Source organism: Phoxinus phoxinus, assembly GCF_949152265.1.
Source record: "Phoxinus phoxinus genome assembly, chromosome: 25".
Classification (NCBI taxonomy): Eukaryota; Metazoa; Chordata; class Actinopteri; order Cypriniformes; family Leuciscidae; genus Phoxinus; species Phoxinus phoxinus.
In genome coordinates, this window is record NC_136900.1 from 21,207,971 (window position 1) to 21,226,368 (window position 18,398).

Here is an 18,398-nt window from a genome sequence, read left to right on the forward strand (position 1 = left end):
TAGTTGCAATCCAGATCTTCAAAGCCTGATTAATTGAATCGTTCTTTTGGTCTGTTTAACAAATGTGATGTCTCACATCTGCTCTAGAAGCTACTTAGGTGCTTACAGAGGCTCACTCTCAGTTAGTACTTTTTTACAGGACAAAGAATTATAATAACTTTATAGCTAAATAAGGAGCCAGGTGCCAACTCCTGTGGCTCCCAAGATGATTTTTTTTTTTTTTTTTTTTTACAAAAGTTACAATTTTATCTGAGTTAAAAAAAAAACTACTTATAATATGGGCAATGCTACTTTTCTATATAAGTTTGGGAGGCTCGGCCTTCACCTAAACGGAAAAATTGCCTTGCGCTCAAGCAAAACTTGCGTACCCCCGCTATAAACATTCGCCACCCCAGAAATTATCCCTGACCCTGCTTGCCACCCCATGATTTTTTTTCTAGATCCGCCCCTGCCTCAAGGGCATCCAAGATGTAGGTGTCTTTGTTTCCGCAGTAGTTACAATTGTGATATTTTTAGGTCAAACCGTTCTTGTCTGTCAGTCATATAATGCAGGTCTACGGTCACTGTCTCAAAGAGCATGCACAGAGAAGTCCAAATTGAACAATTCCCCATCGTAAGTACACATTGATGGCCTAAGACACGAAACGAGCGGTTTGTGTGAGAAAACGAACATTATTTTTACCTCTTGTACACAACCACGTCCAAGTGATCTGAGGTCGCGCGCACTTCCTGGTGTGTGACGTGTGCGCGCACGGCTTAGTCTGCGCAAGTGCCGGAAAGAAAACATACGTAATGGTTTTCTTTTACGTCGGTTTAAACATCCCGGATAAGCGCAAATAAGTACCATTTCTATTATTCGTCTTACCTACAATCTCTGTTCTGTGTAAACAATGAGTGACGTACACGCACGAGAGCTCACTTCCGGCATACACGTCACACACCAGGTACAGGATTGCAGTCAGTGGAGTCTCGGGCTGGGCAGGACTCGAACACACACAGACACACAACAGGGGAGAAATAAGACACAGGAACAAAACCCCTCAAACAGTAAATAAGTACAAGGCAGGGCAAACACTAGAGTTGTGTGACTATATAAGGCAAGAAAACAAAACACTTAAAGTAAATCACTGAAGTGAAACAAGTCCACGACAAGAGAAAGCTAGGTATTAGATGGCCTGGCAGCAGAATGCAGCGTTTTTAGGCGTTTTCGTGGATCCGTGTGAATGGGGATTGTTTTGACTATGGTGTCGTCGTCTGTACGTGGAAAACTCAACAGAAAAACTTCTCTGTTTTAAGCATATCGTTGTCGTGTAAACGTACCCTAAGTTACAAACACAACACAACACAACAATCCAGCAAAGACATGAAGCAAGAAAGCACAACATATAGGGAGGAAAGCACACGAGGACCAGGTGAGCACAATTAGTGAAATGAGGACTAGAAAACAAGAAGGCAAGACAAGGGGAGCACATGGCCAACATAAACAAAGCCATGTGCTCAAGCTCAAAACAAACATGGAAACATTGAACAAAGACCGAACAGACAAGGCTGTGAAGGCAGATCCCTAACAAGGAGAACTTGAACACACCATTAAAGAAAATCCTGAGCTTCTCACTGGTATTAACAACATTGTGGTGGTGTTCATGTGCGTTCAACTTGTAAATACGATCTTTACAACATGCCATATGAACTCCGCCCACATGTTCTGTCACAGACTAATTCAAAATAAGAGTTTAACAGGGTTTCTATACAATTTTTGTTAACAATTGTTGAAATATTACATTTTGTTTCAGATTGGGCTTGACACCAACTACTGGACCGCTGTGAACCATTTCTTTATATGGGGCAGTCTAGCTGTTTACTTTGCGATCCTTTTTGCATTGCACAGCGACGGCATTTTTACCATATTCCCGAACCAGTTTCCTTTCATAGGTAAGAATTTAAATGCATTTAGAGATGTACTTTTAGTATTTTTTTATTGTTTAGCCATATATATATATATTGTATTTGAATTCCTAAACAACCAAGGCAGTTGGTGTTGGACTTCATACTGACATCTACTGGTGTGGATGTAACATCATATTTTTGCTGTAAATTCCATTGTAAAAACCATATTCACAGTATTTTGTTATCAATGATTGCATCATTCTGCGACCAAAATGGTCAGATATTAGCGAGTAGTCGTCAACTGATCATATAATCTCAACAAGAGGGGAACAATTAGGTGTACAATAAAACAGCTTTTTCAAATATTACTGAAGTTAAATTATTTTTTTGCTTGATTGTAGGTACCGCACGTAACTCTCTGAATCAGAAGATTGTGTGGCTGGTCATCCTCCTCACCACAGTCGTGTGTATAATGCCCATGGTGGCGGTCCGATTCATCAGGACTGACCTCTATCCAACACATACTGACAAGGTTTATATATATACACATGTGTTTTACAGCAGTGGGAAGAAAAAAATTATTAATATGTCCTTATGAATGAGTGAATACACTACCGTTCAAAAATGTGGGGTTGTGAAGATCTTTTAAATGTTTTTGAGTCTCTTCTGCTCACTAAGGCTGCATATATTTGATTTAAAAAAACGATAAAAATAGCAATATTGTGAAATATTTTTACAATTTAAAATAACTGTTTTTTATTTGAATATATATATATTTTTTAATTTATTCTTGTGATGAAAGCTGAATTTTCAACATCATTACTTCAGTCTTCAGTGTCACATGATCCTTCAGTATAATGATGATTTGATGCTCAAGAAACATTTATTATTATTATCACCAATAATGAAAACAGTTTTGCTGCTTAGCATTTTTGTGGAAACCATAATAAAAAAAATTCAGGGTTCTTTGATGAATAAAAAAAGTTTAATAGAATAGCAGTTATTTATAGAAATCTATTGTTACAATACAAATGTCTTTATTGACACCAATGCAACCTTGCTTAATAAAAGTATTAATTTCTTTCTTAAACAGAGAAAATCTTACTGACCACAAACTTTTGAGGGGTGGTGTAGCCTACATCATAACGAGCTGTCGAAACCGTTTGCCCTCCCGCAGGTGCGTTTACTTCAGCAGGCCACTAGGCGGCAGGGTCCTCAAGAGCAGAACCTCAGGAGAGTCCGCAGGACGAGTTCTCGGCGCTCGGCGTACGCTTTCGCCCACCAGCAGGGATACGGAGAACTCATCACCTCCGGCAAGAACATGAAGGTACCAACATCCTCTACTTCCACGTATCCACTTTCCTCGCCGTCGAGAGGCCCTGCGGACACCAACCTGGTGAAAAACACCACCGATGCGGAAGAGACCACCTCAACCACCTCTAGATTTAGGAGGGAAAGTCACCAAAATCAAGAGGTAACGGTGGAAGACTTGGAGGCCAGATAAAGGGCTGTTTTTCTTTCTTTACTGAAGGAAGAGGAAATAGTGCCCGTCTTTAATGTGAGAAATTATAATGGATTTTAGGCAGACACACTCTGGGCTCCCAGAGATGCCCGTGGGCACGGCCACACATGCACAGGAGACTCCAAAGAGCCAGCACAATGAAGCACAGATACCTAATCCTCACTCTCATGCAAATCTGTTGCCGTCTCACAAGGCACCCGTTCATTGAATTTGAAAACGAACCTCAGATTAATTTTGTATTCTCACCGATTCGAACGTTTTCTCAGAAAGGCGCCGTTTTCGTATTTCGAGTTCTAAGAACTTCCCTTTATACGTTTGCGGATGTTTTAGGCACATCTAAAACGTTAAATCCACGAGCTCTATAACCTGCACAACCTTTACGTTCAACAAATGACATCGGTCTAATAAGACTAGCGGTAATAAGGCATAAGGGAGCAAATAAGTGCAAGCGTGTGAACTAATACCTCTTGTTTTGTTACTATAAACACAGACACAACCATCTGCAGTGGATATGTTTAAAGACCTGGAAGTTGCTTCTATACCCTCAGTTTACTAATGCACACCCAAATGAATCGTGCTTCTGGATGAGTGCTAAATAGGAATGTGCGAGATCAATGCCTCAGAGAAAAAGCACTGGCTGTAAATCTTACGTTGGCTTTGCAAAGCAAACTCTAGCTTTTTCAACAATTGAATGAGTTTTAAAAGATTTTAAAATGCCAAATTTGGTTTTAAACATACCTCTTTTTCTAAAAAAAGAAAACCTCTTAGGAAGTGTAAAGACATTCCACACTTGTCCATAGTTAGTGCTTTTGCATGCAGCTCAGCGAAGTGAGAATAATGAGTTTCATTGAGTCGTGCCTTCCATCAAGCGATAGACTGAAGCATTTACACCATTAAACTTCTAGAATTACACTTCTATCTACTACAAAGGTCTATAAAGTGGGCATTTCTTTCAAACAATCCTTTACGGAAGGAATTTTTGTGCCTTTTTGTTTTCCTTTCATCAAAGGAAGTACTTTCAGTTCTGTTTGTCGTTTGAAACGTGTCGGCATTGGTTTTTTCTCTCTCCGAATGTATCACAGGCATATTAGCTGTTCATCGCCCTCATTGCCTACTTTAACGTAGATAATATTTTCTAAAATAATTTATCTGACGAGGGGCGTCGTGCAACATTTTGTTTTTATGAGTGTACAGTTGACGTTATTTTAATGTTATGTTAAATATATATATATATGACGAATGTATAAGATTTTTCTGCTGTACAATTTTGTCAACAAAGACCATGCCAGATTGTTTATTGGTTTTATTTAAATGCATGGATTTTTATACAATTCATTGTCATTTTTTATATGATATGCATTAAATGGCCATTGTTTAATTTATTTTAAAATGGATGGTTTGCCTTCATGTTTCATTTAACATTTTTTTACTAGATTTTTTACACGAGTGCTGTGGGTTGTTGCCAAGGTGTTGAGTGGTTGCCAGGGGGTTGCTAGGTGGTTGCTATGATGTTCTGCTATGATGCAGTATGCGTCTAAAGGTGCAGGGTCACATTTGTGAAATTTTGGGGGAAATTTCATGAGCAAAAAAAGTTAATTGTCTATTGTCAACGCCTCACGCAAAATTCACTGTCACGTTACTTAGATTCCTATTGAAATTATTCCGCCTGTGAAAGAACAGTAAATCTAAAAGCGCCTTTAGATTAATACTTTCACAACACTAAACGCAAGTATGATCACCAGTAATAGTGATGTGTATTGCTTACCGTAGTAAACACCACTAATGACATGCTTATTATTAAATGAAAAAAGTAAATGATGAGGCTTGGAAGCATTGAAATGTTTTTATTGAATGTTGAATATTGACCTTGAACGCTTTCAAAGTAGGAATGTATAGAGCAATTCTTGGTACTTTACTAGTGCCCTGACAACCTCGAACTGGGTATAAAATGATCACTGAGTGAAAATGCCCATTCAGAGTTTATAAAGTCCCTTTCATCAGATTTGCCATTATACGCACCTCCTCCAATTTCTGAGGCTTGATTGTGTAGCTAAAACGAGAGAAAATTGTTCTGATACTTTTCATTCCTCTATGAAAATTGCCGCCCCTCCTCCCGGCTTTGTCACGAATAAACTCTGCTTTTCCAGAGCGGATCGACGGGCGTCAGGCTTGTAATAACGTGCACTCACGGTTCGGAGAAAATAATCGATCTTTTCCCCGGGTACCATGGAAACCGTGCAACCTCCCCATCCCGCTCCGGTCAACCTCGACCCCACGGCGCCCGCCTGCCTGTGAAGAGAGGAAGAGGTTTTGCTAAAACTACAACTCATTAGACGGACTCAAGCGATGTCCAGTAGTTTGCCACAGAAGCGACTCACTCCACGTCACAGAAGAAGTACACTACAGGTCATAAGTGAATTAACTCAGATTCATTCAGATTTGAATGAATAATGTACCAAAGATACATTTATTTGATTAAAAGTACAGTAACATTTTTTTATATATATATATAATTTTAAAAAGTAAAAATAATTCCATACAAAACATTTTTTCAAAGCTGAATTTTCCGCATTTAAATTTTGAGACTGAATTCTCCAGTCTGCAGTGTCATATGATCTTTCAGAAATCAGTCTAATATGACGATTTGATGCTCAAGAAACATTTCTTAATATTATTCTCAGTGTTAAAAACAGTTGTGCTGCTTCATATTTTTGTGGAAAACATAATACATTGTTTTTCAGGATTCTTGGATGAATAGAAAGTTCAAAAGAATGAAAATATATATGTTTTAATCCAACATACCCCAAACATCTGAATGATACTGTATCAAGTTTTGATTATCTATTTAAACAGTAATGGCAGCTTTGCATCACAGGAAAAAAATACATTTTAAAATGTAGTCAAATAGAAAATAGTTGTTTTTAAATTGTAATAATATTTCACAATATTACTGTTTTTACTGGATTTTTCCTCAAATAAATGCAGACTTTTAAAAACATACAAAATAAATATTCCAAACTTTTGACCAGTAGTGTACCCAATGCATATTACGACAGTGTTTTCCACTGTAAGTGTATAATGTGTGATATGGCAGCAGGATGGTCACTCACAGACAGATGTCCACCAGCTGGTCCAGCTCAGGGCAGCTGCACTCGTACAGGTCTCGGCAGCTGGCGTGGCTGCGGTTCATCAGGTCGCCCAGCTGAGCGACGGCGTTGGCAGGGGAAGAGTCGCACACGGCCTTAAACTGCAGGACGCGGGCAGCCTCGCCGTACACGTGTCTGGCACGCTGGTACAGTTTAAACTGAGTCGCTGGGGAACAAACAGAAGAGGATGTAGAGCAAAATGACAATTTGTCTCAGCAATAATATGCAATATTGGTAACACTTTACAATAAAGGTCCATTCATATTTTTTCCGATAGGGATTAAAAAAAAAAAAAAAACTTTGTTAAAGCACTTTAAGTCATGAACCAAGTCAACCAGCCACTAGGTGAAGCACAACATTAGAAATGTTTATTTATTTATCTTTAAAGAAGGAAAGAACTACAATTTGAAAACGACGGTGGAATATAAAACTACTCATTTAGAGTATATATCATATCTATAAAATCAATATATTTAAATTTATTGCAAAAGCGTTTTGTTATATTTTCCCAGTAAGACCATATTTTGAGCTCCTGTTGTCTCTCACCGTGTTGTGTGTTGGCGCTGAGGATGTTTTGACCCAGCTCTTCTGCGCTGATTCCCAGAGTCCCGCAGATCTCGTCTCTGCTGTACGGCTCGGGGTGAAGCACCTCCTCCAGCAGCTCCAGCATCTCCTCCAGACTCGCCTGCAGCTCCTTCTGCAGATCCCCCAGCTTCAGCAGACGCCGCCAGTCCACATCTCGCGCTTTAGCAAGCATCTGCACACATGCACACCTTCTACTATCAGTATACTCAAGCAAAGGTGGTTGGGAACTAGATCAACTTTTAGGAATTTGTGCATTACCAACAATAATTTAGTGGCCAATCCCTAAAGCTTAATAACTGCTTCTGGATTTGTAGATCTGTAGATTTAAATCTGGTGCCAATTTCAACAAATTTCTAAAATCATCTCAGCAACTGCACAAAACTGTTCTTATTATTGCCCTTAAAATACCACATTATATTTGGTTGCAGCGCCACCTACTGTAAAATCATGTTAAATGTACTTACTTTTAAATTCACCACTGGGGTCTTATAACCAAACATCCCAAGCGTTCACTATTATGATTAAAACTACAGAATATATACACCACTGTTCACCAGAAAGGGTGCATTAAATCGATCAAAAAGATCCAGTAAAGACATTTATGTTACAAAGACTTCTATTTCAAATAAATGCTGTTTTGATCTAAGTTTCTTTTGAACTTTCTATTCAAAGAATGCTGAAAAAATGTATCAGTTTCCAATAAAAAAATAAAAAAAAGTTTAGCAGCACATCTGTTTTCAACATTGATCATAATGAGAAATGTTTCTTGAGCAGCAAATCATCATATTACAATGATTTCTGAAGGGTCATGTGACACTGAAGACTGGAGTAATGATGCTGAAAATTCAGCTTTGATCACAGGAATAAATTGCATTTTAAAACATATTACAATAGAAAACAATTATTTTAAATTGTAATTATATTTCACAATATTACTTTTCATTTTTACTGTATATCTCTGATCAAAGAAATGCAGCCTTGGTGAGCAGAAGAGACTTATTCCAAAACCCCAAACTTTTCAACTGTAGTGTACTTTGTTTGGTGAACTTGCAAACAAAAAAATCTTATATTACAAAGACTAAACTATCATTCTAGAAGCATCCCTGACGTTCAGACCTTTGTGGCAATGCGGCACTCCACCACCCTCATGCTGAAGTGAGACGAGGCCGCCTTGTTCATCTCCACACAACAGTTGGCGATTACAAAGAACGCCCCGTCGGGCATCCTCACGTCTGTGGCTCGCAGCGGGTTAAACTCGATCAGCTTTGCCTTGAGGGAAAAAAGTCAAATCAAGATAAATCCTCAAAAACATATTTGTAATGTAGATGCATAGAGTTAAAAATGTTTAAAAAAGAGGTTTAAAATTCTACGTTAAAACACATGTGCCTTAGAAATGTGTTCATGTTGGTTTTATATGGTAAAAAAATAACTTGTATACAATTTTCAAAAGAAGAAATGTCATGTGGTGTCAATTTTCAAATGTCAATTTTCTAAATTTTCCTTAAATCTTGAATACATGTAACACATTTTAAACATTACTTTAAAAACGTTTTTAAATATATATTTTCAAAGTAAAAAAAAAAAATTATACATCATGAATTTTTAATTTAGTAAATTATAAATGTAAAAAATGTGGGTCGTTGTACTATATGAGATTTTTAACAAGTAACAGCTTAAAAAAAATTGAATGAGGCAGTCTTCATTATAATATCAAAATGCAACACCCTGACAACTTGACTACTCCCCCCAAAATATCTAAATTAATTTGATGAATTTTAACATGTTCATCATATAAAAAAGGTATATTCGATCACTGTATGTATGTATGAATTGTATTTTTTATATATTTTTGAAAAAATGAGATATGATCATACACACAAACAAAAAGTCATACCATCGACCCTTCAAAAATAAACCAAATTCCACGTATATTGTTTGAACAAATATGAAATACACGTGGCTTACTGTTCCCTCCTCGGCCAGGAAAGAAATGGACTGATCCATCCCTCCTCCCTCAGTGCCAATATAACGCTCACACTTGGCACACGTCTCCGCGAGAGTCACCTGAAGTGAAACCAAAGCGAGCACATCTATGATAAGCAGCAGTTGTGTGTAATGCAGGTTAGAGGATTTACATTAAGGACTACCTTAGAAAGAGACTTCTGATTGGCCTCCATGGTGACCAGACCCGCACAGCACACCAGGGCACTGGAGCTGGAGAGCCCTGAGCTGGCCGGGATAGTCCCGTCCACCACACAACACATCCCTGCCAATGAAGACAAGCTCAAGTGCTCCTGCAAACACGAGGTCAAGGGTCAAATGACTGATTATAATGCAAACATGCATTATGTGTGTCATTAAACACCCCACCTGGATTCCTCTCACTCCACAAAGGAAGTAATAGTACCATTGAGGATTCTCTCTGTCAATGGTGATGCCATCAACAGACACAGCGAAATCCCTGTAAGAAGGAAATAAATAAGTTAGGGAGTGAGTGAGTGAATAATGAATGAATGTCTGAGTTAATAAATTAAGGGAATGAGTAAGTGAGTGAGTGAGTGAGTGAATAATGAATGAATGAGTGAGTGAATAATTAGAGTGTGTGTGTGTGTGTGTGTATGAATTAATAAGTGAGTGAGTGAATAATGAATGAATGAGTGAGTGAATAATTAGAGTGTGAGTGTGTGTGTGTGTGTGTGTGTGTGTGTGTGTGTATGAATTCATAAGTGAGTGAGTGAATTAATGAAGGAATGAGTGAATAATTAGAGAGTGAGTGTGTGTGTGTATTAATAAGTGAGTGAATTAATTGAATGAGTGAATTAATGAATGAGTGAATAATGAATGAATGAGTGAGTGAATAATTAGAGTGAGTGTGTGTGTGTGTGTGTATGAATTAATAAGTGAGTGAGTGAATTAATGAAGGAATGAGATAATTATAGTGTGTGTGTGTGTGTGTGTGTGTGTGTGTGTGTGTGTGTGTGTGTGTGTGTGTGTGTGTGTGTGTGAGAATTAATAAGTGAGTGAATTAATTGAATGAGTGAATTAATTAATGAATAAGTGAGTGAATAATGAATAAGTGAGTGAGTGAATAATGAATGAGTGAATTAACAAGTGAGTAAATTCATTAATTAATAAATGAGTGAGTGAATGAGTAAATAATGAATGAGTGAATGAATGAATTAAGTGAGTGAATGAATGAGTAAGTGTATGAATTGTGTGAGTGAATAAGTGTGTGAGTGAATAATGAATGAGTGAGAAAGAGAGAGAGAGAGAGAGAGAGAGAGAGAGAATTAACTAATGAGTGAGTGAGTGAGTGAGTGAATAATTGAGTGAGCGAGTGAATAAGCGAATTCATAATTTAATTAATTAATTAATTAATAACAATTTGTTGACAAAATGTGACCAATTCAATTGTGAAGAACAGAAGATAAAGAACATTGTTACTCACTTGTATTTGGGGTCCGTGTTAGTCATCTGGATTGTTTGGGAGTCAGTGACAGAAACTGCAGCAAGAATATTCTGCTCTATAGCCATTGGAAGGACAGCATAGCCACAATAATCAATATGCTCACCTGGAAATGATAAGATTTATGATAAAACATAAAATGCAGTGCTGATGGTATTCCTTATGTTTACACACTGCTTGCAACCCACCAATCAAATTCACCCTCCCTGGAGCACGAGCGTAGAAGAGAGGCATTTGTCCATATTTTCCATGAAAAGCCTCTTTCAGTTTCTGCAACCTAACAAAAAGAGGGGAAAGTGTATGTCTAAGCACAAACAAAAACAAACATGAAAATTAAAACTAAAAAATAGGATGTAAATCGACTCCATTCATACACAATCGAACTTTTCCGAATAGCTGCACAGTCGCAACTTAACGTTACCTTTCATTTCCACTGAGCAGCACCTTGATTTTCGGCGGATTTGTGGCCATTGTGCTGTTTTTAATCTTTGTTTTACAGTGAGTACACTATGCAGGAGTGGACTGACACCGTACAAGTGCCGTCAGCTGACTGTCATACCCGGAATCATGCGTCTAAAACCTAAACAACACGGAAGAAACTCACACGAATCCCGCAAACTGGATTCGGAAACACTCGGGAGGAATCGGAGCTGCGCGCGCACCGTACAGAACGCGCGGCGTGATGTCATAACGCTTTGCCGGCGAGCATTGTGGGTAAGAGTCTCTCTCTCCGGTCAAAATGTCTGACATGGAAGATGATTTCATGTGCGATGATGAAGAGGATTACGACTTGGTATGGCTGTCTAAAATAAACTCAACTGTAAATGCATGCAATTCAATGCCAAGCAAATGTAGCGACATCAGTAATTGTCGTTTAGCGTGTTATTAGGGACTTAATTTCGCAATGGTGTTGTTTAGCAGGTGGCTAGTTTGCTAATACTGTTAATAAGTCAACAAATATGACAGCCTTCTTTAAGTTGGTTTATTTGAAGTTTCGTAAGAAATGCGATGTATTTACAAACCTGATTCCTGATGTTGAATCTCTTATGTATTTATTAATAACTTGCAGACTCATGTGAAGTTGACTAAATTATAGCTAATGTGCTGCTGGTTATGAAACTGCATGATATCCGACTTCGGTTTGTTGTTAAATAGATTATTACGTATAGATGTACAGTTGTAAATAATCTTAACGTGATTATTGTCATGCAGTTGTCATAATCATAGCAATCATGCACCATTAAGCTGTACAATATCCTTCAAGATGTTTTTTCAGGCAAATACTTGAATTAATCCTTTATGATCAAATGATCCTTTAGCTGTAATTAACGTTACATTTACCATGTGTTTGCTTTCTCTTCAGGAATACTCCGAGGACAGCAACTCCGAGCCCAATGTTGATTTGGAGAATCAGTATTACAACTCAAAAGCCCTCAAAGAAGATGATCCTAAAGCAGCCCTGAGCAGCTTCCAGAAGGTTAGACGCTTTCTGTGTCTGCATCCGTACTGTAACTTTGAATATGTGTAATAATCACTATTTTCTGTTTTGCAGGTGCTGGAACTGGAGGGTGAGAAAGGAGAATGGGGCTTTAAAGCACTGAAACAGATGATTAAGATCAACTTCAAACTGGTGTGTAACAATAGCTGCACGATATATTGAATAAGAAGTAATATTTATAAATCAATTTCTTACTCTCCTGTATTGTCTAACATGTTTTTAGCCAACTAAATATAAAATAATACTATATATAAAAAAAAAAGTTAATGATGTACTATAAAATCTGATAACTTGTTTTTTATTTTATTATTCTTATTTTTACAGACAAATTTTCCTGAAATGATGAACCGGTACAAACAGCTTTTGACGTATATTAGGAGTGCTGTCACCAGAAATTACTCTGAGAAATCCATCAACTCTATTCTAGATTATATCTCAACCTCCAAACAGGTATTTAATACATTTTAAACTCCTGTATTCAGTAATATATTTATATATATATATATATATTAGGGGTGTCGCGATATACCGGCATTGACGATAACCGTGATATACAAACCCTGAAATATCGAAATTGTGTTAATTAAGGGTGTGACAATATATCGCGATAACCGCAATATTTAAAACGAGTAAGTATATCCCAAACTACAATAGGATGTGGTATTGCAAAACTTTTTTCTTTTCTTTTTTGGGATTTAGAGAAAATTAAGAAAACATGCAACATGTTTTTCAAGCACTCTAGGTTATTTTCGTAAGGATAATGTATATTCATAATGCAATGCTAATCGACATAGCATTTGTAATAAAATGATATGAAAAAGCCACATCTGTTCATAGAATGAAGATATTTCAATCACTCGACTGACTCTATAACTCGATTTTGGAGTAAAATATGCTGTTATTCTCATAAATTGTATAAGATAAAAACGATTAGCATTTCAGTCTCCTAAATGAAATCACGTAGCATCGTCTTAAAAATGTTCCGTAAATCTCACAATTTTATCAGGGATTTAATAAATTCTGGCGATATGACAACAAGCTGCCAAATGTTCTTTTCTCTGTAAATTCTTTTAAATTAGTCTACAATGTTTGAAGTAGAAAGGCTTCATGAATTATGTATTTTAATTTGGGTTTGCCATTTCTTGGATTTGGGTTCCTAATGCGGACACAAGTTAACAAGTTAAGCTATTAGTTGTGTTTAAAACTCATTTATAATACTGTTGAACTTGACAGTATTTTCTCTTTCTGTCTCCTATTTCTTAGGCAGTGTCAAAGAAGCCAGAGAAAGCCAGAGTCTCAGTTGTTGTAATTGTTGTATGTAATGGTGTGATTCATTGGTTAAAAAAAAGAAAGCAAAACACAAAATAAAAAAAAACTAAAGATTAATTTGACTGATAACATTTTTAACGTTTCTGTAGATATCGTAATATATCGTCACTCGACTTCTTTTGGCCACGATAACCGTAGTGTTAAAAAACTGATATCGTGACAGCCCTAATACACACACACACACACACACACACACACATAAACACACACTTTATATATAAAAATTAAAGATCATTATGTTATTAAAGACAATAAAGTAATATTTATCTATTTACCTTTTTTTCCAGATGGACTTGCTTCAAGAGTTTTACGAGACCACGCTGGATGCTTTAAAAGATGCCAAAAATGACAGACTTTGGTTTAAAACTAACACCAAGGTTTGTGCTGTGGCAGTGCATTGTGTATTTAAATTATCTGTTTTGTAGTACAGATATACACTTATGTATCAGGAACAATAATATACACAGTTCTATGATAATAATTGTCAATGCAATGCCCTTTAATATTGACCAGCAAACAGAATGCTGCTAACTTCTGCTCCTCTGTTTCATGTAGTTGGGAAAGTTGTACCTGGAAAGAGAAGAGTTTGGAAAGCTCCAGAAAATCCTCAGGCAATTGCACCAGTCATGTCAGGTAGAGTAAACGATCAGTGTCGCATGAATAAGAAAACCTCAATGTCTTTAAATGTGTGAAACCGATCGATGTTCTTAATTAGACGGATGACGGAGAGGACGACTTGAAGAAGGGCACTCAGCTGTTGGAGATCTATGCTTTGGAGATTCAGATGTATACGGCACAGAAAAACAACAAGAAACTGAAAGCCCTCTATGAGCAGTCATTACACATTAAATCAGCCATCCCACACCCACTCATCATGGGAGTCATCAGAGGTATTTTACACATGTTTCGTCTATTTTAATACCAAAGATGTAGTTGTTAAGATGAAGCGTTTTGTTTTTGTTTTGTGCATAATTAGGTTTTTGTTTTATTTATTTTGTACAATTTTAAAGTTTGTTTTATTTATTTTTTGGTTTTTGTATAAGAATGTTTGTTTGTTTTTGCGTTTAAAAATAATTTTTGTTTTGTGTTCAATTGGAAAGATTTTGTTTTGTGTTACAGGGTTACTCTCGCCAAATTGCAACCTAGGCTCTTTTTGTTAATCTGCCCGAGTCAAACATTAGTGTAAAAGCATAACTAGAATGGAAACGCCACTTTTAAGATTGACCTTATTTTCATTTTCGGTCACAATGCCTTTTGAATGGGAGTGCTAGGGGCGCTACAATGATAGCATCACAATCACTATTTTTAAAACACTAAGGCGGCTCGACACAACATGAAACTGTGCTTGAAGCGTCACCAGGGGCTCTGCACATGAACTCCAGCATTGACTACATTGTGTGTGTACACAGAGTTTACTAAAAAGAAAGGTTTTGTACGACTCACTTTATCAGTTATTGTTTCCGGTGGCTGGAATTTTGTCAGTCAAAAGTAGTCGATCTCCGAATGCAACGTAATGAACTGACTCCATATGAGGAAATGTCATGAACTTATAATTTCAATGAAAAGCATGATAACTTAGACACTTAGAATGTATATGGAAACAAGATTTAAGAGCTTTCCATCTTTACTCTCCTCTTGTTACGTTGCATTCAGAGATCGAGTACTTTTGATAAAGTAGCCAACTGATTAAGTGAGTCGTACAAAACCTTTATTTTTAGTAAACTTTGTGCACACAAACAATGTAGTCTGCTCAAGTTCATGTGTAGAGCCCCTGGTGACGCTTCAAGCACAGTTTCATGTTGTCGAACCGCCTTAGTGTTTTATATATAGCGATTTTGATCATTGTAGCGCCCCTAGCACTCCCATTCAAAAGGCATTTTGACCGAAAACGAAAATACGGTCAATCTTAAAAGTGGCATTTTCTGTTCTAATTATGACAACAGTTACCCTTTAAATTGGAAAGTTTACTTTTGTTTTGTGTATAATAAGCATGTTTGTTTGTTTTGTTTTTTGTGAATAATTGGAAACCAATTTGCTGTGTTATTTATTTATTTTTTGTGTATAACTGGAAAGTTTCTTTTGTTTATGGTGTCCAATTGGGAAGTCCACTAATCTTCTTTGACTTGTGGCCTGTTCTCTTTAGAATGTGGTGGTAAAATGCACCTGAGGGAGGGCGAGTTCGAGAAGGCACACACAGACTTTTTCGAGGCGTTCAAAAACTATGACGAGTCTGGAAGCCCCAGACGAACCACTTGTCTGAAGTACCTGGTCTTGGCCAACATGCTGATGAAGTCTGGAATCAACCCGTTTGATTCTCAAGAGGTCCATATCTGCACCATCAATTACACAATTCTACACATTCTTCATCATTGCATGTTCATATATTAGAGATGCACATATGCCGATTTTTTGCTGGTCAAATGCACTCGGGCGCCGCATGGTTAACCCTTTTGAGCGGTACGGTGACTACGGTCCCATATATTGGATTTTTATTTCTGTGTCGCGTTCTGGGGCGCGTTCAGCGCTGTCATATATCACAACTATGCAGTTTTTTCAACCTCATAATGTTTATTTTAGGTTTCATACATTTACATTTACATTTATTCATTTAGCTGACATTTAAATACACATAAGCACGAGTAAAACAATACATTTGGAGTTTGTAAAATACACACTGATGTCTGTGGAGGCAGCAATAACAATCTATTCAAATGTTATTTGCCGACGTGTGTTATTCATATCAGACAAACATGGTGGAAGTAACTATAAAGTTAACTCTATTCTTCTCACAGTTCACCGGCCACTTTCTTGCATGTATTTCGGGAGAAACTGATGAATTCACGTGCTGTAAATCCGACTGACAGGACAACATGGCGGCGCCCATCTCACGTTATAGATCAAGATTATTTATAAAGCTTTTTAAACGACCAATCACACTCACAAGTATTTGAGAATCGGAATATCAGATAGTTGATGACAAGTTTTTGTGTAAACCGTGTTATTGTGACCGTCACCTTGAAAAAACTCACTCTGGGGGTCAGTTAGAATATTTTAAACTTGCGCGTGAAAGGGGTTAAAGAAAAAATAGAAAATAAATATTTGTGTGTGCTGTAAAATGGTTAGAAAAAATTAAATCGGAATCGGCTAAATTCGGTATCGGCAGGTCAAACTCAATGAAAAATCGGAATCGGCCTAGAAAATTGTAATCTGTGCATCTCTATCATATATGAAATATTTTGGTGTATTTGCTTTCATTGACCAATAAGTATGTTGGACTCATTATTGTTTCATTTCAGTGCATAAAAGCACAACACTGCAGATTCTATCTGGTCATAAGGTCAAATTTTATGGTCTATAATATAACTAAAATATTAATTATTTCTATGTGGCTCTGTGACTAGGCAAAACCTTACAAAAATGATCCCGAAATCCTGGCAATGACAAACCTAGTAAGGTAAGTGTGCACAACACCACTTTTCATTTATCCGGAGCTCTTCTATTTTACCGGAACTACATTTTTACGGTCCGAATGGATTCATTTTATGGTGTTAATCGCTTATAATTTGTCTAGTTCCTACCAGAACAATGACATCACAGAATTTGAGAAAATCCTAAAGACGAATCACAGCAACATAATGGACGACCCCTTCATCAGAGAACATATTGAGGGTCAGTTTGGGCGGCTTTCGGCTTCCTTGTACATATTCTACTTATTTCATAAATCTCATACATCAAATGTTGGGAGTCATATTTTTGTGTTTCCTTTTCCGTTCAGAATTGTTACGTAACATAAGAACGCAAGTGCTCATCAAATTGATTAAGCCTTACACGAGGATACACATACCATTTATTTCAAAGGTAAATCTATATTATGTTCTAGTTATTATATTATAGTAAATATATTATATTATTAATTATAACATGCTTTCATGTCCCTGTTTTTCTTTAGGAATTGAATATTGATGTTTCAGATGTGGAAAGCTTGCTGGTGCAGTGTATTTTAGACAAGTAAGTTTAATAAAAAATTTATATAGATTGTTTAAAAAATGTACACCGTTTTTATTATACTCTTGCACAGCAAATATATATGAATCTGATGTTGTACGTCTTTCAGCACAATCAACGGTAGAATTGACCAGGTCAATCAGCTGTTGGAGCTCGATCACCAGAAAAGAGGCGGAGCCAGATACACCGCTCTGGACAGATGGACCAATCAGCTGAACTCTCTCAACCAGGCCATTGTGAGCAAACTCGCTTGATTTGACACTGACGATCCCGGAGAACAAATTCACCCATCAGGCAGCCGGTCGATTCCAGGCTGTCAGTGACATTAACAAGCCCTTTACTCCCCCGATCTCAGATTGACTTGAAGCGGGAGCGTAATTTGGCTAGTTTGTATTTTTACAGCTGTAGTCACATACGTCAGTTTTAAATGTCCTTAACAAAGCAGAAGTTTTCCCACAGGATGTCTGCTGTACTGATTTGTTAGGTCTCTAATATGAATATGTTTGCATCACCTGAAAAAAAAGTTTCTTCAATAGCACATATTGGCACTTGGCAGACATTTTATATTGTTTGTCTTAAATGGAAAGCGTGAAGACGTGCTGTGTGAAATTGAGTCATTTATCTGTTGAACTCTGTCTCTTGTTAGAGTCAGCATGTTTTACTTGGTTTGCATAAGATTCAGTTGAGTTTTATGCTGTTGCACCGCAGCACATGCGTATTGAAAGTGCCGTCATTGCTAGGATTCCTCACCAAACTTTACGGATCTGTTGAAACTTTAATGCTGTCTTAGCTCTTCTGTTTCACTTTTCAACAACAAAAATAAAGAATGCATTTGTTGCTTCAGCGGAAAATGTCTCTGGAATGGTTTATGATTTTATGTGTGATAAGCAATGAAGTTTATCTCAGTAACACAGACCAATATTATAAAGCTATCATATACAGGCAATATTATAAATAAAT

General features: G+C 37.0%; 3 protein-coding genes across 7 annotated transcripts in view; 2 read left to right on the top strand and 1 right to left on the bottom strand.

Annotated features, from left to right (window-relative positions):
• The window catches only part of atp8b4 (ATPase phospholipid transporting 8B4), a 35,615-nt gene extending 30,528 nt beyond the window's left edge, over nt 1–5,087 (top strand). For all 3 annotated transcript variants that reach the window (XM_079603394.1, XM_079603393.1, XM_079603395.1), the window contains 3 exons: nt 1,794–1,932; nt 2,289–2,419; nt 3,065–5,087. In XM_079603394.1, the coding sequence (XP_079459520.1) occupies nt 1,794–1,932; nt 2,289–2,419; nt 3,065–3,391 (597 nt within the window). In that variant the 3' untranslated portion in view covers nt 3,392–5,087. The remainder of the gene's footprint in view (nt 1–1,793; nt 1,933–2,288; nt 2,420–3,064) is intronic.
• Nucleotides 5,088–5,242: 155 nt separating this feature from the next.
• Nucleotides 5,243–11,264, bottom strand: galk2 (galactokinase 2). 2 transcript variants are annotated; one of them, XM_079603396.1, is made up of 10 exons: nt 11,028–11,264; nt 10,795–10,910; nt 10,589–10,712; nt 9,511–9,601; nt 9,288–9,434; nt 9,106–9,204; nt 8,257–8,409; nt 7,102–7,312; nt 6,520–6,721; nt 5,243–5,698 (listed from the first exon to the last, which is right to left on the bottom strand). In XM_079603396.1, the coding sequence occupies exons 1-10, from the start codon at nt 11,075–11,077 to the stop codon at nt 5,491–5,493; spliced, it is 1,401 nt and encodes a 466-aa protein (XP_079459522.1). In that variant the 5' UTR covers nt 11,078–11,264; the 3' UTR covers nt 5,243–5,490. The 2 variants fall into 2 exon arrangements, with proteins under 2 accessions (XP_079459522.1, XP_079459523.1); XM_079603397.1 differs by having other exon boundaries at nt 10,795–10,883; nt 11,028–11,186.
• A 33-nt stretch (nt 11,265–11,297) lies between these two features.
• Nucleotides 11,298–18,289, top strand: cops2 (COP9 signalosome subunit 2). 2 transcript variants are annotated; one of them, XM_079603399.1, is made up of 14 exons: nt 11,298–11,399; nt 11,970–12,083; nt 12,159–12,236; nt 12,429–12,554; nt 13,368–13,418; nt 13,721–13,810; nt 13,989–14,066; nt 14,149–14,323; nt 15,577–15,755; nt 16,835–16,887; nt 17,005–17,102; nt 17,209–17,291; nt 17,383–17,441; nt 17,548–18,289. In XM_079603399.1, exons 1-14 carry the CDS (start codon nt 11,346–11,348, stop codon nt 17,690–17,692), a joined length of 1,383 nt encoding a protein of 460 aa, XP_079459525.1. In that variant the 5' UTR covers nt 11,298–11,345; the 3' UTR covers nt 17,693–18,289. The 2 variants fall into 2 exon arrangements, with proteins under 2 accessions (XP_079459525.1, XP_079459526.1); XM_079603400.1 differs by lacking the exon at nt 13,368–13,418.
• The last annotated feature ends 109 nt before the right edge of the window (nt 18,290–18,398 follow it).